Here is a 23,749-nt window from a genome sequence, read left to right as displayed (position 1 = left end):
AGTCAGAGAGCATTTCAGGGAAAAAAAAAGCCAGTCTCTTTCAAATAAATAAGCTAACACGATCTACTCTCTTTAAATCTTAATTATTTGATTACTTTTGCTTAGAGAGGCAGGGCCTTAGAGATTTTAGTAATAAAAACAGTTTCTACATTGATAAACCAAACTCTTGGAGTCTCACTCCTAAATTTAGAAAAAAAAAAGCATGACTTCAAGCAGTACTTACGCATTAGAATTGGTGAAGTCAGTAAACATTCACATGTTAATGAGTGGGTGAGAAGACATTAAACCATAAAAAAACAAACAAAAACAATGTTAACAAACTTAAAAAAAAGCAAGCACATGGTGTAAAATCTTAAAAAAGAAAAAAAAAGAAAAGAAAAAAAATCACAGTTCTAGAACCATTACAATATGTACATTGTCTTTCTTCCCCCTAGAATATTGGCCTAAATTTTTTTCCTTGTGCATTTTCCACTTTCTTTGCTTTTGATGTCATCCTAATCCTTAAGGACTCATTAATGTCAACTAGATTTTTTAAAGGCAGCCTTCAAATTTCCAGGCACATTTTGTGTATGATTTTCTGAAATCACCTGAAGACCAGTATTGGCTTTCTATCCATTCACAAAGATTTACAGCACCTAATTTATAGAGACCTAAAAATGGTGGAGGGAAATGTGATTTACCTATGGTAATGTGATTTCCTGGGTTTAAAAATTCTTTATTTCCAGAAAAGGAAAACACAATTATAAATCCATGTTAGTGATTTTAGTTTGCAGGGATTTCAGAGACAAGCTGGCCTAACTCACTGGTTGTTGCCTATGAGAAAATTGAGGGACAGAGTAATTGTGTCCATGATATCATAGAACCATCGAGGGAAAGGCCAGGACTTGGAGTGTGTCCTGTCCATTCCACCCCAAGGCACAGACATCTGCATGCCCATAAGAAACTGGGGAATTGGACAGTCGAGTTGATGTAGGCTTAGTCCAGTTAATTTTTCTAGGTAGCTGGCCTTCACGAATTTAATTAAACTAATTAGAAGCTCATCCAAATTATTATAGAGGCTGGTTAAATTATTTGATGCTAAAAAAAAAAGGTGTTTGTGAATTACTGCGAGCTTCCTAACCAAGCTAAGCGTTCTCTTTCTAGGAAAACCAATCTCACAATAATTTCATCTTAGGAACCCATAAAGGCATAATACGCTGGGCGCCCCAGTTTGATTCTCAAAAGCAGCAGCAGAAAAGCCTTTCAGAGGACAGCAAAAAGTTCGGCGGGCGCCGCTACTTAAAAGCTATGCGGAGGAAAGCGGGTTTTACCATGCTGTTTGTAGATGGGTGGTTTTCGGTAAATGTTGATCCCTTGATCTGTGGAAATGAAAAGCAAAGGTGTGTGATTATGGGAACCGGTTCAGCGATGGGAAAAACAGATCAACCAAGAGGCAAACCAAACTGAAGACTCTTGAATAAAAACAACCCGGAAGGTTAACTTTTGTATTACAAAGAAGTTACGGGAAGAAGTTCCAGGAATGAGTGAATTACTACAGACAAGTGATATGGAATCCTTTGTAATACATCTTAGGATATATAGAGATGTAACTAATTCATGAGCCATTTATTGCAAATACGTACTTCACTAAAAGTGTGATTAAAACAGGAAGAAATGGAAGCAGTGGAAGGACGGGATCTAGTGGTGAGGAAGACATAACCAGTTTGGGGAAGGTCCCCAAATTGCTACTGTCTAGAAATTGAGCTCGCAGTAGATACCAGGGGCTCAATTTCTTTTCAACTAATGAGTGGAACAGTGGAAAGCAATGTAATATAATTAAGAGTAGTCTTTTAAAACATAGAAACAGTTTTTATGTGCAAGGCTTGTCTGATGTGCTGACAGAATGTTTGAGAGGATCCTAACTTGTATAGGTCAAATTTATTAAAAAAAAAAAAAAAAAGAAAGAAAGAAAGGAAAAGAGATACTGAATGTTACTCATTTATTTATACAGGACCCCATTTGATAATGCTACAGTTTTGCTTTGACTGCAAATACTCAGGAAATTTCAAAAGGTCTGCTTCCCCCGAATCTTGGGCACCGTATCTTGGTGGGGGCATTCTTCACGCAAAAAGGTTGCAAATGTACAACACTGATTTTCAAGGTTCAGTGAAGCTTTATTTGAAAAGGCAGTTCTATCTTAGCGGTATGAATCTCACTGAACTTTCCTGTTTTATTAGGTAAGTTTGGAATGCAAAAGAAAAAAAACTATTACAGATTCCAAATATGTGTCCTAATAATAGGTAATTTATTAAACCACTTTCAGGAGCTTAAAAGAAACAAAACAATGTACTTCCAATGGAAAAAAAAAAATATCGTGACCTCTGATAGCCAATCTTGCCCTTAAAAATTGAGTTGACCTAAACATTAAAATATTGATGGGTTCTGAGTTTTCCAGTTCTTGATGGCAAATTACTATTTGTACTGTGACAGCAAATGCTTATGACTTCAGCAAAGCTTACAGCACCAAGCCTAAATTGCAAGATATCTTTGTGGGCTAAGAAGGTAGTCAGTTGGTTATACATTGCAGAAGGACCAACCAATTGATCCAATTTTATGCTTCTCTGAAAAGTCCATAGAAAGAATCTCCACACTGGAGACAAACAGGAAAAAAATAAAAGTACTCTTGAGAGATGCTGTGGTTCATTCTCGAGGATGAGAAGATAAGTAGATTGTCATTGTGATAATTAGTCAATGACACCAAACCACAGAGTGATAACTTCAAAGGGCACTCATATACAGGTAAAATCAAAATCTTCATAAAAACAAAACAAAGCAACTCAACCCTCCTTCCTTCACTCTCTGCTTCCCACCCCCCTTCAAAAAATTTTGAGAAAACTTAAACCTTCCATACAATCCTTGGCATTTCACATCCCAAACTTCTGAAAGGCCCTCTGGGTCAGATCGTGCAATTTAGGGTTTGTCGACTGTGTGCATCCCGATGAAGAAAGCGTGAGGAATGAGACGAGACAGGTAACAGGGCTACATTCTACACCGTGACAGGACACCCAGACAAAGACCGTGTCAGCTCCTACCTGGAACATGGAAATGTTTAGGGGCCTGGGCATAGGTTGGAGTGAGAGGACGACTGTCTGGCCGGTAAGGGAGAGGGGAGTTCCGGCCGCTGGACGGCTCATTGCCTCCAATGAGAAGAATGGAGAAAACAAAATAAGAGAAGGGACAGCAATAAAGAAAACAAAGCAAGCATAATAAAAATTCAAAACAAACCGGAAGGAGGTACATCCAAAAGGGGAAACAAAAGAAACAAACTCAATTTATCAACTTGGCTCACAAGGTGATACAAGGTTTAGTTTTCCGCAGGAGAGCCTCGAGTTTGCGTGGAACTGGGTTAAAAGCAGCTAGCGGTAGGAGGAGTCATTCCAATGGCATGCGGTTGAAGGCTGTGAGCGGGCAGCAAACTGATTAGATGGAAAGTACATTAAGAGTCACGGAAGGTCACTTGCTAATGATTCAGGGTCAGTTGTCAGACATTAAATCCCAAGCATGTGAAGGGGCGGGATATGCAAGCCCAAGTAACAGTCACTTTCGGGCACGATGGCAGAGGCTGGAGTAGATTTCTCTGAATGGAAGGCTATGTCTGGGAGCCTGTGAGATCACCTAGTCCCTCCCCTTAGCAATGCAAAGTGCCTGCACTTGAAGCAAATGCTCTGCTTCCTCACTGTGCAATACACCCCATACAGTCAGGCCCTTTCTCCCAGGGACTTTGGGACCTCTCGCCACCTGCCTCTTCCAAGGCTCCACTGAGGCTCCACCCAGTCCAACAATTCCATCTGTGAAACAAATCCGGACATCTACCATGGCTGTGCACTGAGCTATGACTGAGGACAGGGAGATGAATGAGATGTCATCCCTGCCCGTGAGGGGGGTGGGTCTCAGAAGCTACCTAAGGAGACAGACTATGATATGGACATGCTTGCTCAGGCGAGAGTGCCATCAATTCTTTCAGAGAGCTAAGATGTTAGACTGAGCAGGGCATCAAGGAGTAAATATACCAGGTGGGTGGGTGGGCCGAGGTGTGAGCAGGCCTAGACTCTAGAGGGCTTGCACGTCCTGAGGAATGAAGGGCCATGGTGTGTAGGAACAACAGTCCTGGCCACTGTGGCTGGACAACACGGTGTTCTTGGAGGAGAGAACAGGGAAGGGGCCAGAGAAGCTAGCTGGCACTTGGCCTTGAGTGTGGCCAAGGCCAATGTCACTCCCTTCCGACCAGGATGAACTGAGGCTTGTGTTGGGCTGTCAGAGATCAGCTATTGCCCTGAAGTATCCTCCTACCTCATGTCTGAGAAAACATCTGCCCCAAGAATACACCAGAAGGTGTAGGGGACTATCAAAAGTTAATGAACTATAGTGCGACTGCTTTTGTTCCTGAGTCATAAGACTTTTTTATATATTCTGGGTCCAAGTCCCTTATCAGACAGATAGATGACTTGCAAACACTTCCTCTCATTCCGTGGGTTGTCTTTCGCTATCTTGACAGTGCCCTTTGAAGCACAAAAGTTGTAAGTTTTCATAAAGTGTAATTTATCTATCAATTAATGCTAACAATATGAAATAAATCATAGATCTTCAGAGAACAGAGCACGAGTTGATTTCTTCAAGTAAGCCAAGCTGTTCTAAATCTGGCCCACAAAGTATAAAAGGTATCAATTGCTGGAGTTTCAAAATAACACGCTTACTACAGTTTTAATTTCTCACTATGTGTATTTTTAGGTTAACCAGAGCACGCATCTATACTGAATGGGCAGCAAGATCTTCCAAATGAGATCTGAATTTGTTTCTCGCTTCAGTTTAGATTCCAGGTTTTTGGTTATCGTGTTCTGAAGCTTTTCTCTTTTTTCCCTCAAGAGTCAGTTTCATGTCTAGCTTCAATACATTATTATGTAGACTTTACTATTTAAATCAGATATTAGCCTCTAAAAATTATGATGCTTTGCCCCAAGCTGCCGATCTATTAAAAGGTTAATTTTTTTTAAAAAGTTATTTCATTTATTATCACTCTTCTAATGAGAAATAACTAGTTCACATCTCAAAAAAACGAAAAGACACAGGTAGAGGCAAGCAGGGGAAGGAAGAATGTGGTTTACATGTAGAAGTAAATCTTGTTTTAAATCTAAGGCTGAATTAGAACTAGGTCTCCTTCATCTTTCTGTGCTCAGCATAGTGCCTGGCCAAGACCAGGTCCCTTATAAATGTCTGCAAATGAATGACTGAAAACAGCCTACTTGTGAATTCTTGAGCTATTAATGGCCGAATTTAGTAAGCACCGCTGCAGGATTAACCTTCACCTTGCTCTTGAATAGAGGCAGACAGATGCTAGTATTGAGCAACAGGGTCACAATGGCATCTCCTTTTCAGCACTTTCCCACTAGATCCTCAATAACCCCAATTTAACTATTTCACTTCAGAGGAATGCTTTCCTCCTGTAAACATCAGAACTTATTCACAAGAGTAATCCATAATTGAAAAACAGAATACTTCTTGTGAACTATTCTCAAAATTGAAGGTCTAGAAAGACAGCTTTCTCGCCTTATTTGAGGTTGTCTTTTGAAAACTCTTTCTGCATATGCCGAGCACTGGATGCTCCTGCTTCTGAACCACACTGCCCTCCGCCCTTCAACTCTACCCTTCCTGCATGCGTAGAAGAACATCAGACATCTCAGGGAAATGTTCTCACATTTGGTGACAATATCTAATTGGATGAAACTCCATTAAATTTGTTTTGATGATGATTAGCCAGGGGCATGCACACACAAAAATATCTGCATAGATGGGAGGCAAAGGTTTAAGGTTATTAGAATTAGCATTTGTCCAAGTATTAAAAATCTATCATGGAGATGCTCTCCTGGCAAGTGGCAGTAGGAGCCCATCGCTTCTCAGATACGGGTGATGATTCTTAAAGGCTGGGGAGTGACTGTCTGAATTCCCGATGGGCGAATTCTGGCTGAATGCTGTTTCTTGTTGGGCATAGTTCTTTATTTGGCTGCCTATTTCGGCAACCATTGATCTTTCTAGTTGCTTTAAAAAAAAACAAAAAACCTCACTACTATGTTCAAGTCCTTATAAACAGATTTAACGCTAGAATCAATTAAAACCTCCTACAAAACATTTTAAAGCACTAGGCAAAGAGAGACTCAACAACGCACCCATCTAAGGGATTCTGCTCAATATGATTTCCACACATCACAATGGCTCACTGGGAACAAGGTCTCAGAGTACTGTTGCTAGTTACCAAATTCTTAGCCCTTGAAATACCAAAGGCATTAAACATTTTTGGCATTTTTTTTTAAGTAGGCTCCGTGTCCAGTGTGGAGCCCAACACGGGGCTTGAACTCACGACCCTGAGATCCAGATCTGAGCTGAAATTAAGAGTTGGACACTTAACCAACTGAGCCACCCAGGTGCTCCCATTTTTTGGCATTTTAAAAGAAAAAGCAAAATTCTCAAGATGAGTCCTTTTTCCTTTTTCTAACTTAAACACCCTATCTTGAAGTGGTAAAACTTTAACTCCATTCTAGAAGGAAATAACTGAGGAGGGCCCTAAGACATTATTTTTACACTTAGTGCATTACTTAGGCAAAGTAATATATATGGTGTCAGATGAAAGATCATATACGGAAGATCTTACCATCATCATTATCATCATCAGCTTGGAAATGTAGATACTGTTTACAGATAATAGTGTATATGTCATAGAATATTGTATCTATCACATTCATAGCCATTTTGTTCCTTAAATAAGTCCTTCCTTGTATTGGTTGACTCTCAGTTGTTAGTGATCTTAGCTACTGTGCTGAGAAGCCACCGCGTATGTACATTTCTTAGCCTTCATTTTTAGCTCTTTCCCTATCAGCTTCATAAGCCGATTTTTCAGTCATGGGAGATCAATCAATTGCAGGATTCTTACTGTGCTTAATATATTCAAACGCTCTGTCCTTGCTTTCAATCTTCTTTCTGGTACCCCGAGAGCCCAAGTGACAAATCCCAAGACAAGTAAATCAAAATGGCGGAGCATGTGTCTGCTGGGGGCACCTGCTGGAGCGTTGCCTGGTTTTCTGGATTCTAAGTGCTTACATTCCAAAATATAAATGAATATTTTGAGGGGACCTTAAAGTTGGCAGCATCTAGAATTTCATGACAGAGTTTCAGGATTGCTGGTTCTTGTCTCAAGTTTCAATAAGCATTATGGTTTTCTTCAGCAAGTGTCAATTATTTGCATCAGAGCAAATCATTTCTACGGCAGAACAGCAAAGATTCCTTTCAAAGAGACTTAATATATGTAGCCCTCCTGGTCACAAATCTGATTTATATGTCGTGGACACAGAACATAATGTCTAACAGTATTTCAAAGGGGAGGGAAGAGAAATTCAGCAAACATAGCACAGACAAAGCCCAGAACAGAGTGAAAAGCTTTTCAAATCTAAGCACGCACTTGTCCACATGGCCCAACGACATACCAGCACTGAATGAGGCTGCAGGGGAGTTCAGGGAACAGAAATAAAGACACAGCGGGAAACAAAATGGACATTACAGAACGTGGATGGAGAAGCCAGCAGAATAGAGAGACAGCCCGTGAATGGCATCTTAGCTTTATACGCATGCAGCATCCTCAGCTCCATGAACGCTGGGGCCTGGGCCCATGCGTCAGAAAAAGACCGGGATGTGGACTTAGGAAGTGGAGGGCGGGAGGGCTGCCCTTCCGGTTGCCGGAGTGGCAAGGGGGCCCCCTGCTTCTAGCTACACATTCCTGAAAAGGACATACCACTTGCCCTGGCATCCTCAGGCTGCCTGGCTTTCATTTGTTTTAAGAATAACGGCCCCAAGATTGTAAGACAAGCTCCACGATAAAAAGTGAATGTTTAAATGAAGAGCCACGGTGGACTTAGCTCCACTTTGAAGATGCCTTAGATGGTGTTTCTCCAATGGCCATAAATGCCCCCCGTGTTGAAATTTCCAAGTGCTGGAGAGGACTTCCATGGAAACAGACACATGTTTTTCAGAATAACTAAGAAGTAATTCCTTGAAGAATCAGCTTTCACTTATTCAACTATATTAGGCTTTTAAAGCAATATCTTTAATTCTCCATGATTTATTTCGTAGTTTAGCAACAAGCGCATCTGATTTTAAAACTAAGCATATACCGTTATGTACATTACATTTTGTATCTGATGTATGCAAACTATTTTATAGGAACGAACTATAGGCATATGGGAGAGAGATCATTAGATGTTTTTTACGTGTGGGCTCAGGTCAAGCTAATCCCTCTTGGCCTAATGCTCTCTACAATTTAAAACCACAATATTTGTGTCAAAAAGTTCAAATTCAGTCTGAAGACAGAAAACGATGTACTTCTGACCCATGAATGACGTGGGTTTGAATGGCATGGGTCCACTTACACGTGGGTATTTTTTGGTAAACGGTATAGTACTGTAAATATACTTTCCTCTTGATTTTCTTAATAACATTTTTCTTTTCTCTAGCTTACTTTGTTGTAAAATACAATCTATAATACATATAACATACAAAATATGTGTTAATTGGCTGTTTATGTTATCAGTAAGGGTTAACAGTAGGCTATTAGTAGTTAAGTTTTTAGAGAGTCAAAATTCATACAAAGATTTTTCCACCGCACAGAGGATTGGTGCCCCTAATCCCCACATTGTTCAAGGGTCAACTGTATATCTACATTTTTAATAAGGCACCATTTGGGCACACAAATGTACGTAATTTTTGTTACTATTTGGTATTCCTATTGAAAAGGAAAAATTTAAATGACTGAAAGCAGCTGTCTGTCTTAGCCTTAACAAGAATGCAATTGTCTAGCTAAACAGAGATGGAAAAGAAGTTTGCTTTCAAAATTATCCTTCATGTATATTTACACTGAAACACACAAGGGGATGGGAGGCCTGGGGTCTGGTCCTGGTGCAGCGCTCCCTAGGTGTGAGCCCTTGGCCAGGGCCCCTTAACCAGAGAATGGAATGAGATGATGTAATGAAAAGTGCTTTAAGGACACCATGCCCAGGGGGAAAATGTCACGGACAAGGTGAGCTGAGTGCTTACTACACACCAGGGCACTTGACCTCATGTACCCCCAATGACCTAGGAGAGGTTCTACAGATGAGGGAGGCAAGTGACACTCAAAAGGTTAAGTCAATAATCCAAGGTTCTACAGCTAGCACAGGACAAAGATAATATTTTAAATCTAGGACTCCAGTGTCCATTTGGGCATTCCAACTCTCCATAAAGCTCCTCACAGACAGAAGGCTTTGTGAGTCTTGATATTTCATGATGTGTTATTTGTACAAACTGTGTATAACTTTACAGGGCATGTGACATTTTTCTCCCTACAAAAAGCATCTCTTCGGAAAGATGAAACATGTAATATCCAAACAAGGCAGCTTATATTTTTGAATTAAAAACCTATTTTCTCTTGCATATTAGAAGCAAACAAATCTTAGTTGGGCCATGGGCTTCTATATTAAAGTCTCTTTAAAATACATCTCTGAAGTTCTTAAATAGTTTCTCACAGTTTTATAAACATTCTCTAAAGCCCCCCCATACTAAATAGCAATAATAATTGTAAGTAATCTGTCAAGAATTTTAGAAAGCGCTGCTCCAACTGAAAAAGACTGATCTCTTTGCCAATGTCAAATAATGTGTGTCTTCAATAAGCATGTCAGCAACATTATTTTTACAGCATAGAAAATGCTAAAGTAGCACACATAAAAATAACGGCATGCTGATTAAGTGCAGTACATCTATATTTTTGGACTCAGTTGCTGGAAATCCAAGTGAGCAGTAAGAAAATTACTTGGGTAGACTGCAAATGAAAGCTCAGTCAACTAGAACAACATTTTGGCTACTCAATAGCAGTGCTCAGGATGTGAGCACTTGGATCACAGGGTCAGAATCTGTTAGGTCTGTCTCAAGTCCAATAACAGTATCTGTGCTTGCCTGCCACTCCCCTCCTTCATCTACTGTCATTGGTTAATTTGGTTCAAGTCAAGACTACGGAACAAGTCAGCATGCTTCTGGGAGCTCATACATATTTTAAATTATGGCCCCTTTGACACCCCTTCAGGGCTCTTGGATCCCCCAACACATGGAGGGGAACAGGAGCCCTGGTGGAGGACTGCTACAGAAGCGTGATAGACAACGCGGAAAAACAATGGGGATGCCATAAAGGGAATGGGCAGGGATGTGGGGCAGAAACAGAAAACAGAAGGCAAAGCTCTTCTTCTGCATCATGCAGAAATCAGGACCAGTCAAAAGAGGATTGATTACCCTAAGGGTTGCCTCGAGGAGAGAAATTTAAGTTACATTGCCACAGATCTTTTTGTACTATCCAAATGTTTTAATATCATTAAGTGGTTAAGTGGCTTATCACCATTAAGACAAGTTTTGCATATTTGTTGCTAAATGCTGGTATGATTTGCTGAGCCACATCACATACCAAAACCAGGAAAATACCCCAACTATATATTATATTTTGCTTTTGATACACAGAAAAACAAAATGATAATATATGGTTTTTTTTCCTAAGCGGTGGGTAATAAATCTAATGGTCTTAAACATACTTCCTGTTTTTTCATCTAGAGCCCTTAGAAATGACGTATTTCTCCTGTGGAGAGATGCCACGTCAGTTCTAAGACGCTGGGTGTGGTCACGACACACGCAGGCATGCGGAGAGGTTGAAAGCTGGGAGCTAACTCTTGGAGATCCACGTTATTAGCCTTCCCAGGGTGCTAATAAATCTCCACTCTGCGGGATGCTGCCTGAAGAAGCCTGCCTCCTTACCTTTGATATGGGGAATGAAGTGGTGTCGGAAGGGGGAGTTGGGGCGGGAGTCGCTGTGGGCGGAGCTGAGGCTGCTGGTGCGTAGGTGGGACAACCTTTGCACACCAGGAGACAGCAGCTCTGTGCGGCAAGGAGTCAGGGGCGGGGCCAGGTGGAAACAGAAAAGAAGAACAGAAATTAACACAGGAGCAGGGACATCATCATCATTCCAAGGGGGGCGGAAAACAAAGAACGTTAATCAGGAGTCTGAAAAAGGAAGAAGGCAAAAGGGTTAAGAACGCACCTGCTGAGGGCGAGGCTAAGTGGGGAGAATTTGCAAACAGGTACGGGTTGGTACAGAGTCGCTCTCTGAGAATAAATGGCTTTATGAGAAGGAATGGCCACCAGGACATTCTCTGTCAGGATAACACTGGCTACTGCTGAGCCAGTACTGGGCACATCATTTAGACTCAGAAATAGCTGTTTTTAAAAAGCACCTGACAAAACAGAACCCTTGAAACCCATGTTAAAAAAAAAAAAAAAAAGATAACATTTTAAGAATCTCGAAAAGAAGTACTTCTATGTAAGGGTCATATTCTTTTTTTTTTTAAGCTGCCAACTTCTCCCACTAGCGGTTTAATTTTATTTGCCTTTGTAGAAGGAAAACCTGTTTGTGTTCCCTGGGTGGTGAGGAGCTGCTTAGGATCCTGAGAACTGCGTGGTGGCAGCATGGGGGGGAACGGAAGCTTCGTTATCTTGGAAGGAAAATGGACCATTAAAACTAAACCCAGACATGGGCAACGTGTACCATCACCTGGCATCTAGAACCCGCCGAGTGGATAATCAGAGGTTTTCTATACTGACCACAGCCCTGCTGTCAGAACCCCACCGGCTTCACCTGACAAGGGCAGATCTTGAAAAAAATAATTATAAGCCCTAATAACTGGCATCATGCACGCCCATAATATATTGTGAAAAGGAGGAGGAGCACTTAGAATGGGGAATGTTCTAAAGGCTGCTGGCTTTGGAACCATGACTGGAACAGACAAAAACCTTCAGTGCTCAACAGCAACATGATCTTTCAGGGAAATAATGTCCCTGGCTGGCCACCCCTTCACTATTCAGGGGCCCATGGAACAACGATTTCCCTGTAGCCCCACGTCATTCTGACAAGGTCATGGCCGTGGCCTCTGTGACCTCAGCACATGCCTATAGGGAGGGGTGGCCGCGTACAGGATTTCTTGTCTCCCACACAGACAAGGGCTTAAGTCCAGACCCAGGTCCAGAGCATGAATTAAATGAACGTAGTTGCACATGAAAAAAAAAAAAAAAAAGAATCCATTTCTTGAAAAACCCTCATTTTACATAACTCAACAAATACTATTTATGACCTAGAGAAAATTCTACATTATTGAAGACTCATATAGTAAAAAATCAATCTTCTATATGCATTAGATCTATGGCTTTAAGGAACAGATTGCAGCCTTTTTATATTCTGTTCATTTCCTCTGGTTCTATTTTATCAAGTAAGTTAGCACATGAATGAGTTTGTTCTCATCCACCTGTGCGGAAGCACAACGCTTAAAAGGAAGTCTTCCTAGACGTTCGCTGCCACCGGAGTTGTTTAGAAGGCCAGAGTCTCCCTCTGGGAATCTACTTCTCAGGGAGCCCTGGATCCATGCTGGGATCTCCATTCTTCTATTCCACACATGAGACACCCACTAATAGTGATAGGGACTACGCTGTGCACAGATGAAGGTCACCTGAAGTCCACTACTGTTTGATATTGCCTAACGTTTTTCTGTTTTCCAAGTCTGGTTCAAAATCTAAGGGCTGGAATGGATCTGAAAAGTTATCAAACACAACCCCGAGGTTGCATATAATACTTCCTTCTAGAAGGTGCTTAACCAAGCATGTTTAGTGACACCCTGTGCCTGGTTCGGGGAAACATGGCAAACCCACCAATGAATGACTAATGCTGTGGATTTTAGATGATGCTGATGTGCCTAAAAGGCCCATCAAAGTATTTTCTTTGGAGATCTTCATTTTAAGTCTCAAAGTGATGAGATTTTCTTCAAGTCTAAAAAAAGGAAAAAAAAAAATCTCCCTGGCTTCCCGTTGTTCACTGTCAAGATGTAATTATTTAATAAATCATAATGAATATAATCATAAAATAACACAAATTATAGTTGGATATGAGTTTTCTTTTTTTTTTTTCCTGGGAAAAGGGGAGATCTATTTGGCAGCTGGATTTTTTTTTTTTTTGGGCAGCTGGATTTTTAATACACTATCAGTGGTGGGGAAAAAAAAAAAATCACACTGCAATACAGACTATTATACAGAGTGAATCTCAGGAACAGGCACCCTTACCAGGTCTGTGAAAATGCTGGGGAGAGCGAGATGTGGTCGGAGTGTAGCTGTGACGGCTATAGACGGGGGAGCTGATGGAGCCCTGGCTGGTGGATCGATGGATCACCCGGTCCCGAGAGTCCTGGTAGCCCTGGAAAGGAAGTGCGAGAACGCGGGAGCATAAGACACACACTCAGGCTATCATCGGGTCCAAGTGACAGCCAGTTCTACAAAGGTTGCCTGGGAACTGTCATGCTGACCTGTTCATGTATACATTTTAGGGCCATATCCTTCAATACATATGCAAAGGAGCATTCTGTGGTTAATGCATTTTGTTCGAAACCCGTAGTTCTTGCATTTACCCAAATTTTAAGATGTGAAATGGTAAACTCCCACGTTGATAGAGCTCTGGGAAAAAGAGAATACCCCAATGGCCACATTGATATGGTGCTTTTCAGTTTTACAAAGTATATTCATCGTTTCACCCGATTTGCATAATAACAAAGGTAGAACACAGGGTACAGACCTCCCGTCTCCACAAATGCAGGATGTTTCAGAGCAGGTAAGAGACCGTGCGTAGGTGTGTAGCTCATACAGGCAGAGCCTGCTTCAGAGCCAGCCTCCCGGCTCTAATCGTACCCTTTGTTCTGGCTGCCAACCTACACTGTCCATCACACCGACCTGGTGACATCTTAAGTTGATTTTCCTGCAGAACAAGCTGGTGGTGGGCTCAAACCCAGGAAGTTCTACTTCCTCCTTTGAGAAACATATCCCAAGGAAAAAATAAAGAGTGATCTCCAAATGGGAAAATTCGCTCAAAGGTATTTATAATACCGCCATTTATAAGGATAAAACTTCCTCAACAAATTGGGGAATAATGAAGAAAATTAGGTGTATCCATTCAGTGGAATATAATACCAGCACTGGTATGCCCACTATGTCCAAATCCAGAAAAGAGCAGGTTAGGTACGAAGTACAAAAAAAAAAATCATACTCACACCAACACAGTATAAAACTGCTCAAACAGTGAAAAGGATAGAAAGGAATGTTCTACATTTTAGGAATTAGTTGTCTTACGAAGTTTCTGCTGCTACAACAGAAATACAAGTTTGAAAGACTGTATGGAAAATGCCTAAGTTAAAACCTCAGTAACCATGGCTGTGTGCCATTTGTTGAGAGCAAATGGCAAGGAAACCTTGGTTTGATCCCAGTCGCCTAGAACAATAAATTAAAAACAATGAAACAAAAAGTCCCCAAACAACGTGCTTCAACTTTGCAACTGGCCAATTAGAAGTTAATGCTTCATAACTTCTGTTGTGATTAGAATACTAACAGAAATTAATTTTTCACAGCCCTCAGTCATAAACCATCAGAATACTACAGTTTTTACTATGTTAAATCATAATGGTTATCTAAGATCAATCCAGTTTTACATAGAATATCCAGAAAGTTGCTTGAAGATAAGACTTACTGATTTTATTTTTTATTCATTTTAACTCTTTTAAGATTTTATTTTTATTTGTTTATTAGAGAGAGAGGGAGAGGGAGAGAGAATCTAAAGCAGACTGTACGCTGAACACAGAGCCCGATGCGGGGCTTGATCTCACAACTGTGAGATCATGACCTGACCCAAAATCAGGAGTCCGATGCTTAACTGACTGAGCCACCCAGACGCCCCTTATTTATTATTTTTATTATTATTTTTTTAGATGGGGATAGACTTAACACCTGAGGAGTTCGTTCACTGGATACATAAGGAAATACAAAAAAGTAAGAAGCATGCTAAACATACAATCCCTTGGTTATAGTTATCTGAAGTAGCTTAAATGAAAGAGAGTGCTGGGTCAGACCTTGGTGCTGGACCACACTCAGATTTGGGTCAGCCAGAGCTTAGGTCACTAGCCTCTAAGCCACACCCCCCCACACACACCCCCACTCCCCCTCTGCCAAGGGAAAAAATAAGGACAGACAATGGAAAGTACTTCTAAGGCCTCTGGTCACCAAGTAGGCAGTCGGGTGTAGGGGTGGGGCAAAACCGAGGAACTACAGACACCAGGAGGGAGAGTGTGAAGGAGCTTTTGATTTTCTAGATCAGTATCAGCTTCCGGAAGAACCCTTACTAAAATGGGTTGTGAGAATAACTAATCTGGGGGCTATGTCTTTGGTTTTGAATGCTGCAGAGTGGAAGAGTATGTATGGATTGACAGGGGACCCGTGGTTCACTACGGAATGATCACTGATGGCTCTAAGTGATCCACATAGGAGTTATTCTGAAGGGAACAGCGGGCCTGGTGGACTGGATAAAAGCCATTGTGAGATATCTTTACCCTGAGAAGGGGGACAAGACTACTGATTCGAGACTAAAAGGAGTGTCCTCCCCTGAAGATGGCTCTGCTTACAGAATACTCTCTGACCACTGTAGGCCATTTCAGATAATCCAGTACGTTGGGATTCAGATCAATTCAATAGGAATGAGGGGAGAGAGCCCCCCCCCCAGCAGGACAGGTGGCCTCACTCCCTGCAAACCCTTACCAGGCACTTAGAGGCACAGGCTCAGATTACTATATGGCTGTTTTTACCCCCAGTCTCATTGGAAAAAAACATTGACTACTGTGTCTTAGAGTCATCTCACATGTAAGGAGTCCTACATTCATCATAATATTGCGTGCAGTTTTTTTGTTGTTGTTGTTGTTTTGTTAAATGTCCTTCTTTAAAAACTCCAGTCTGGGAAAAGTCCAAGTCACTCCCAAATCCCACCCATTATAATGTTCAACAATGGCACTTACTTCTGCTGATGGAGTAGGAGACAAAGTCCTTGGAGACTAGAAGAATAAAAGAGAATTACAAGTCACAGTGGATATTGATTTGTTATCAGTTTAATTAGTTTATCAGAAGCCCCTGGAAACAGTATGCTGCATCCACATGCCTGCTCCCGTTGCCCATCCCCGTCTTCTGATTCGGTAAGTTGAAAGTGGGGCTCAGGCAGAAACATGACAACCAAGCTCCTGGGAGCCTGGCGCATGTCCTGGCCTAGGAACCGTGGGTTTTGAGAAATACGCTGTCATACTTTAGATGTTTAACTTAGACAAACTGGAACTATTTTTCCCTCTATGCTCAAACTATGCTCAGTTTACTACTATGAGTCACGGTGTCTACTGAAACACAGAATTTTATAAACATGGTTGTTGACTCAATTATCATCAGGGCAGTCACATAAAATCATTTGCTGCCTGACACAGGCCGGTGATGACCAGGTCTGTGGCATCCTGCCCTGGTGGGCTTGCCAACATCTCTACATTCACCTTCTGGCTTCCATCCTTCAGGGCACAAAGGCTTCCTTGGGGTCAATGAACAGATCAAACCCTCTTTCACCACAGGGCCTTTGCATTTGCTGTGCCCTCTGGCAGCAGTGCCTTTCACTCAGACACCTGCCGGGCTTACTCCTCTTCTTCGGTGAGGTCTCCACTCACACGTGGTGCACACAGTGCCTTCTGTGACCCTCCTATTTTAAGCAGCAACCCAGCCCCACAGGCTTTCACCTTACTCTGCTTCATTTTTCCACTAGCACTATGCCCTGTAAAAGTGCATTACGTATCTGCTTATGGTCTGTCTCCCCCTTTCCACTGCAAGCTCCATGAGGGCAAGAACTCTGCTTCTTTACAGCTAAGTATTCCCAGGGACTAGAGCAGCTCCTGACACGTATGAGGTGCCCAACAAATATTTCCTAAATGAATGAATGAAATGTTTACAATTAAAATGCAAAAAGTGCTCAAATAGAAATGAAATGCGAACAAAGCATCCTGAAGGACACGGTGGATTTCTCAGCATCCCAGTTTGCCCCTCACCCCAAGGTCACAAGAAGCCGCCGGGCTCTCTCGCACTGCAGATTCCTCAAGCCCCCCGGTCTCAGGGCAGCTGCGGACTATCTCTGGGGTGGGGGGTGGGGGGGAATCTTAGCTGGGTGAACACAGGCTCCTTGAAGGCAGGAGCCAGGCCTGACCCTGCTGACAGCCTCCGGATCCACCCTACTCGTGCTTTCTGAAGGCACAAATGGGGACACAGAACGTCAAGTTTATTCCTCCAGCGTTTCTAAATTGGCAATCTAGGGATTCTTTGGAAAAAGAAGTTAATAAGTAAAGGAATAAATAATCAAACGGTGTGTCAAGTTTTCTAAGTTGCAAGATTCATGTGTTGGGGAAGAGATGGGGAACATGTCTGACTTCTGATCTGGGGGCATCCTTCCATCAGATTCCGTGATCCAAGAAACCCACAGGTCATCATTCCGGGTTATGACGGTAATGATGCCGAGCATTTCTGTGCCAGGGACTGTTCTAATCTAAATATTTCACTTAATCCTCACAGAAAACCTCTGAGGTGGATATTACTCTCTTGAGTTTACAGATAAGGAGACTGAAATACGTACTTTTCCCAAAGTTGTAAATATGAGTCTGACTCCAAACCCTGAAATGTTCAAAGCCTAAACTCTTGAGCGCTTGATGCTTTACTGCTCAAAAACGGAGCCCCTGGGAAACAGACACCTACCCCCAAACCCAAGACACCATAAAACAACTCACCTCCCCCTTGCTTGTAGGACTTAAATATTAGCAAATTCTCGTGCACTTGTTCCAGGCCCAGGCGCTGTGCACCCTGTTCAGGAACTGTCCTTTTTCCTTTATTCCCTATGCAACTCTCCAGGCAGGGCCCCGTGGCAACTCCACAACCCAGGCCAATCAACCCGCCTTTGAGCGCCTGCAGATGCAGTTACATGCATATGACCACTAGGGGGCACTACATGAAAATGGATATCACTTCCTGTCCAATGGGCTATTTCAATGCAGAGCTATGCTGTGGCATAAAACCCAAATTGAAAAATGAGTAAATAAAAAGAACAACATATATTACAATTATGAATACATATAAGTATAATTATAAAACATATCAAATGTACATGTATTATTGAGAACAAATTGAACAGAATCACCATGTTTTCATGGCTTTTCTTCATCTAAGATCTCAAAGCCCTGTGTGGATGTGTTAGGTAGCGTACAGTCTGTTTTAACCTTGGACTGAACAGCTAGTTACAGTCCAGTACTCGGGTAACATCTCTCTGACTGGACTCAAATCAGTCTGTAGAGGACTCTAATTTTAAAAATAAAAGGGGAAAAATTTAGAGTGAGTTGAACAGGCCAGAGGAAAGAGACCAGAGCCCACGCCACCCAGGGAGGGAACCCCCAACCCTGGAAAGGGATGGGGAGGACCCCAAGGGGCTGAGAGGCTATGCTCCAGCCTCCGGACCATTAATGTTGGGAGAGCATTAATAAGCCCCAAGAGCCCCAAGAGCACAGGGAGTGACCACAAAAGCAGCCGTCATTTGCCGAACATTTACCACGAGTCTGACTCTCTAACTGCTTTAATAGATTAGCTTATACAGCTTTGCTTTAATAGATAATAAATGATCTAGATATTCTATAGATATTAACCTTTAACAGATGGTTTATTTAATTCTTACTAACATCCTGTGAGATAGATTCTGTCATCCTGTGATACAGATGAAGAAAACAGGGTCAGAATGGTTGCCACATGGCCAAAGTCATACAAGCAGCACGTGGAGTCCCCAGGTCGAGCCCAGGTAATTCGATTCCAGAACCCTAGCTCACATCACTGTGCCACACCGTGGTCTCGATCTCTCTGCTGATTCTGTCCTTGCACATTCTATCGTAAGATGCTGCACACAGCAGCTGTCCTAATTGAGGGTATATGTTCTCTTCCTCATGATCCCCATGACTATACTTCAGCCGGTCCCTCACTCCCTCTGCCCAGCTCACAGAATCTCCCCTGACAACTTTGACTTCCTTCCCAGTATATCCACTCTGCTATCCCACCACCTGGTACCAGCACTCATTCATGCTTCCCCGTTGTTTTCTCTGGTTGCTCTTTTCTCCCACCCCTCTGTAACCTCCCGAGGCCAGGGATGGTGTGATAGGTTTCTGATACCTCAAAGCACCTGGCATGGAAGCCTGCAAATAGAAGGGAATCAAAAGGACCCTCTGACTTATTTTGATTCCAATCAGTCATGCTTATACATGTGATGAAAGAGAAGTTGTTGTATAATGCACAGCTTCTAGAACGTATTACCTCTCCCAGGCTCTGCCTCTCCTGTTTGTCATCATAGCCTGAAGTGTAGAAAGGCTCATAGGTAATAAGATCTGGACGTTCAATATCATAAATTGCCTTGACCTTGGGAATGGCTGCTAAATCCTTATAATCCAGGATTTCGTTGTCCACTTTTGCCTGGCAAGGTTAAACAGAAAGCAAAATTACTCTCATTAGTCTCATCTCTTTGGGGAACTATTTTTAGTACATTTCATGTTCTGCTTGAAAGGTGAGGACCTTAAAAAGAAACAAAAACCAAAACATTTTGCTCAGTTTTAAAACCAAAAGCATTTTGCTTTAGGAAGTTGTCTATTTATACCATGTATTAATCAAGTTGTTTTTTAAAAAAAAGTCATCAAAAACTTAGGAAAAAGTCTGTGTAGAATAAACCAAGTAGAAAAGCCTGTAAACCTTCAGGATAATTTTCCTACATTTATTACAGAGATGGAGAAGCTCAAACAGATGGTCAAAAAGAATCCTCCCAGATGGCCAAAAACAAGAACTGCATATTTGGTAAATTAAATATTTAAATATCTTTGCGGTAGAATTTAAGAATACTCAGTATCAGCATTATGAAATGTATAAATAATCCCCATGTATCTGTATCCAAGTTAGCCACAGCAATTTTTAAAGTCCTTCATGGTATTCCTGCATTTTATAGGTCATTGACATCGATGGTCACATTTGCGTATAAATGTAATTACCCAGAGGAAAACATGATTGAGAGGGCTGATCTTCAACAATGACAACTGGATCTCATAAAGCAATAGAAATAATTTCGAATTAGTCTATTTAGGATTACCCACCCCACTATGACAGTCTGCTACTTTACCTGTCCCGGAAGGGTCTTTCCCGGAAATAAATACTTACACAGATAGTATGACCTGGGGAACCAGGGATGCTGGAGCCTGGTCTAGAATAAATGCTTTCAGAGGAAGTCCTGGTAGGCTGTAAAGTAAACAGTGCCTTGTAAGATTTCAGACCGCGGCTTCAGGATCAAGACTGGCCCGAGTCCTTAGCATTTACTAAAAACTAAGCTGGTTAAAAAAAGATCTGTGACTTTTCTGAGTAAGGGAAAATAGAACCTAGACAGAAAAGGTAAAGGAGAATCAGCTGTGCAATCAGCCTTGAAAATGCATTTGGGGACTTTCCACCTTCTCCTCCTCGTCCCCTCCAAGACCTTCTTGCTCTGCCTTCATGCACACTTCCCTCCACCTCTGTGGCCACAATCCCAGCGCCAGTCTCCAGCTCCGCTCATCTGGACTATTGCAATGACCTTGCCTGAGGGTTTCCTACTTCCATTCTTGCCCTCTTCAAATCCACGTGATGCCCAGTGACCAGAGAGATTTTTTTTTTTTTAAAGATTTTACTTATTTATTTGAGAGAGAGTGAGAGAGCATGAGTGGGGGAGGAACAGAGGGAGAGGGACAAGCAGAGTCTGCACTGAGTGCAGAGCCCGATGCAGGGCTCGATCCCAGGACCCTGAGATCATGACCTGAACCAAAATCAAGAGTCAGATCCCTACCCAACTGAGCCACCCAGGTGCCTCCACAGAGGTTTTTTAAGAACAGAATCTGGTCACTACTCTGCTTTTGGCTTCAGCGACCACTTAATATCACAACTCCCAGCGCCTCAGGGTTTTGATCCGGCTCTCCTCTCCCACCCTCTCACTTCCCACCATCATTCATGGAACATGGCGCACGTCCCTGCTTCAGGGTTCTTATCCTCGCTGTTCCCTCTGCCTGAAATGCTCCAGTCCTCGATTTTACTTGATTTTTTTTTCTTCCTCCAGTTTTGGCTTTAAATATCACCTCCTCAAAGAAGCCCTCCCTGACCTTTCAATCCAGAATGGCTACCCTTATTTTCTGTCCGAGTCATTCTTAGTTTTCCTTCATGAATAAAATTTATAATTCCATGTGTACTGGGTTTTTTGTTTTTTTTTGCTTTTTTTTGCATCCTATCTCCCTCATTAACTTCAGTTACCATCTCTGCCCTCACAGGATTTATTTTTTCGCCACTGTGTACGCCCGCTGTTTTCCACAGGTACGTAGAAGGCATAAATCTTTGTTCAGGGAATGAGCTAGGATTTATTATTTGTAAACACTCAGTTTGTGGATACCTGGCTCGTGTTAATTACGAGACGTGAGCCTAACCACACAGTCACTGCAGTAAGGTTAGCAGTCAGCTGCTGGGAAAGATAAAAGAAACTGGACTTTATAATATATGCTTAGAGGACCCTGAGAGTGAGTGGTGGTGGGAGCAGTGGGAGGGTTAACTGCCTCCCACTCTGCCTGGCACATTCTGGAAAGCTCTGTCAAGAAAACCAAAGGCCTAATCTTGAAAGACTTGCTCCCCTCTGTACAGATATTTCTTGGAGAGGAGAATGTGTAGTTCTAGGTTAGGAATTGGATCTTTCCTCTTCAGTACTTTTTCTACTGATATTTGGCGTCTTGATTGTGACTATAACGGAGCCAAAGAACCTCCTAAAAATCAGGATGTTGCATCATTATGTATTCACATGTGAAAATACTGAGAGTGAACCCACCTGACCAATTCAAGTCAGACAGCAATTAGACTCACTCTAACAGGGAATTCACTGGAATTCAATGTATGGTTCTTGTGTCTTTGAGATACCAGCGGGGAGGGGGCTGGAGAAGTCACACTTGTGCACAGTGGAGGGGTGGCAGGCTCGTCGCTTCTGGTCCCCCTCCCCAACACCTGCCACATATAAGTACTTTCTTCCTAGACTTAAATTTCCAATCACATGCGTATCTCAGTATGAGAAAATTCTAAATTCTGAGTCGACTGGGAAAGGAAGGATTCACATAACGATGCCACTCAAAAAGTCCAATTCCTTGATTTGTGTCCCAATCAAAATACAGAAGTGACACAACCAAAGTGTGGTCCTCCTTTAAAAAGAGATGCCACCCGCTAATAAAATGGAGCCAGTATGCCTCTCCGTGGGGTAACGATTAACTACAGGTAGTCCTTCGGCCTCAAGTGGCCAGGAGCGAATACGTGCCAACCCAGTATCAAAATGCAACCTGGTAAGTAACAACACAAGAATATGAGTGGCAGCTAACGTTGGTCATCTGTTTACTATGCAGCCCAAGCTCTTAGCCCCTGCACTAGAATCTCCTCCACATTGTAAGGTACACATGACCATTCCTCTCTCATCAACATAGCTATGGGACAGATGAGGTGAAAATAGAAGAAAAAATTTGAGATCAACTAGCAGGAGGGAATGTTCTTGGCTCCACGAGAAGCCTGCAGTGGCTCCGTGTTGGGGTGGGGTAGGAGAGGGGCGAATGCAAGACAGACGTCTTCGGATACTGGTGTTGCTATGACAAAGCCCTGTTGGCATTAACGAGCAGCTAAGACGTTGTGTGAAGAGCCAGAGAACACTCTGAGCCTTGAGGTCTCTCCCATGTCCCTCATCCTATTTTCGCCCGATACAGGTCAGAGATACTTTCTGCCTTCCCTGTAACAATGCGCCTGGGGATGGCTCTGAAGTAGTCTGGTCCCTTGTGTGCTGTGCACGCAGATCGGAATGCAGCTGCCGAGCCACGTGAACACATGCCCGGGATGGGGTCTGTAATGCTCTCTTCCAGGGATGAGGAACTAGACGGAAGGAAAAGGTCCCTGGGCTGAACCAGCCTGTTTCCATTCAGGCTCTCTCTACCTTCTTTCTTCACCACATGGGAGGATCTGTGAGTTCTGCAGGCTTCCTCTGAAGTATTCAGCTGGTTCATGTACAGCATGACTATGGCAGAGCTAACGTCGTTAAAAGAGTTATCCGACAATCTGAAATCTTGTCAAGTCCCGTTTCGTTCTTCAAGGTGTTCAAATCTGAACCACCTCCATTTTGCATATACCGGCCCCAGGTTATCTGATTCTAGAATAAATATTTCGAATTTTTGTAGTCAGACTGTGTTCAAAGTCAAATCAGCTGGTCACAAATCTGACGGTGCTCTGGCTCTCGTGTAGAGACCAGTCTGCCGTGAGCATCTTCAGACCATTCAGCACCGGAAATGCTCAAGATTATCTCTTGGAGATTCAGAAGTTGCTCTTTGCTTCACTGCATTTACTGTGGCTTGCTTTTGCTTCATTCCGATCTCCTTACTTAAAATCTACTTCCATAGGCATCTTGCTTATGGGTTGAGTTACATCCTTGCTTATTTTCTTACAATGGCCCTTCTTTGTCCTGTTTTCCTGTCTAAAATGAAATAATGGGATAAAACACACAACTCTGTGTAGTAAAATAGAGGGGGGTTAGAAGGCTGGATTTGGAGTCAAGTGATTAAGTTCAAATCCTGGCTCTCCTAGTTGTGTGACATTCTATGAGTTTTTCTTTTTCTTTCCTTTCTCGTTTTCTCTCTCCCTTTTTCTTTTGACTTCCTTGAGTTTCAACTTCTCA

The 23,749-nt window shown here is 42.4% G+C and overlaps 1 protein-coding gene across 9 annotated transcripts in view; it reads right to left on the bottom strand.

The window, feature by feature from the left end:
• Positions 1–23,749, bottom strand: part of ABLIM1 (actin binding LIM protein 1) — a 284,673-nt gene that overhangs the window by 19,971 nt on the left and 240,953 nt on the right. For 6 of the 9 annotated variants that reach the window (XM_081823453.1, XM_081823450.1, XM_081823448.1 and 3 more), the window contains exons 9-15: positions 20,203–20,280; positions 19,315–19,470; positions 15,966–16,001; positions 13,201–13,330; positions 10,852–10,971; positions 3,072–3,176; positions 1,311–1,358 (exon numbers count right to left, since the gene is read on the bottom strand). In XM_081823453.1, coding sequence (XP_081679579.1) covers positions 1,311–1,358; positions 3,072–3,176; positions 10,852–10,971; positions 13,201–13,330; positions 15,966–16,001; positions 19,315–19,470; positions 20,203–20,280 — 673 coding nt within the window. The remainder of the gene's footprint in view (positions 1–1,310; positions 1,359–3,071; positions 3,177–10,851; positions 10,972–13,200; positions 13,331–15,965; positions 16,002–19,314; positions 19,471–20,202; positions 20,281–23,749) is intronic. The other 3 variants (XM_081823457.1, XM_081823456.1, XM_081823455.1) reach the window with 1 other exon arrangement.

This window comes from Leptonychotes weddellii, chromosome 6 (genome assembly GCF_054177405.1).
Source record: "Leptonychotes weddellii isolate Sample4059 chromosome 6, ASM5417740v2, whole genome shotgun sequence".
NCBI lineage: Eukaryota > Metazoa > Chordata > Mammalia > Carnivora > Phocidae > Leptonychotes > Leptonychotes weddellii.
Note: the sequence above shows the minus strand (reverse complement) of the source record. Positions and strands in the feature narration are given on the sequence as shown.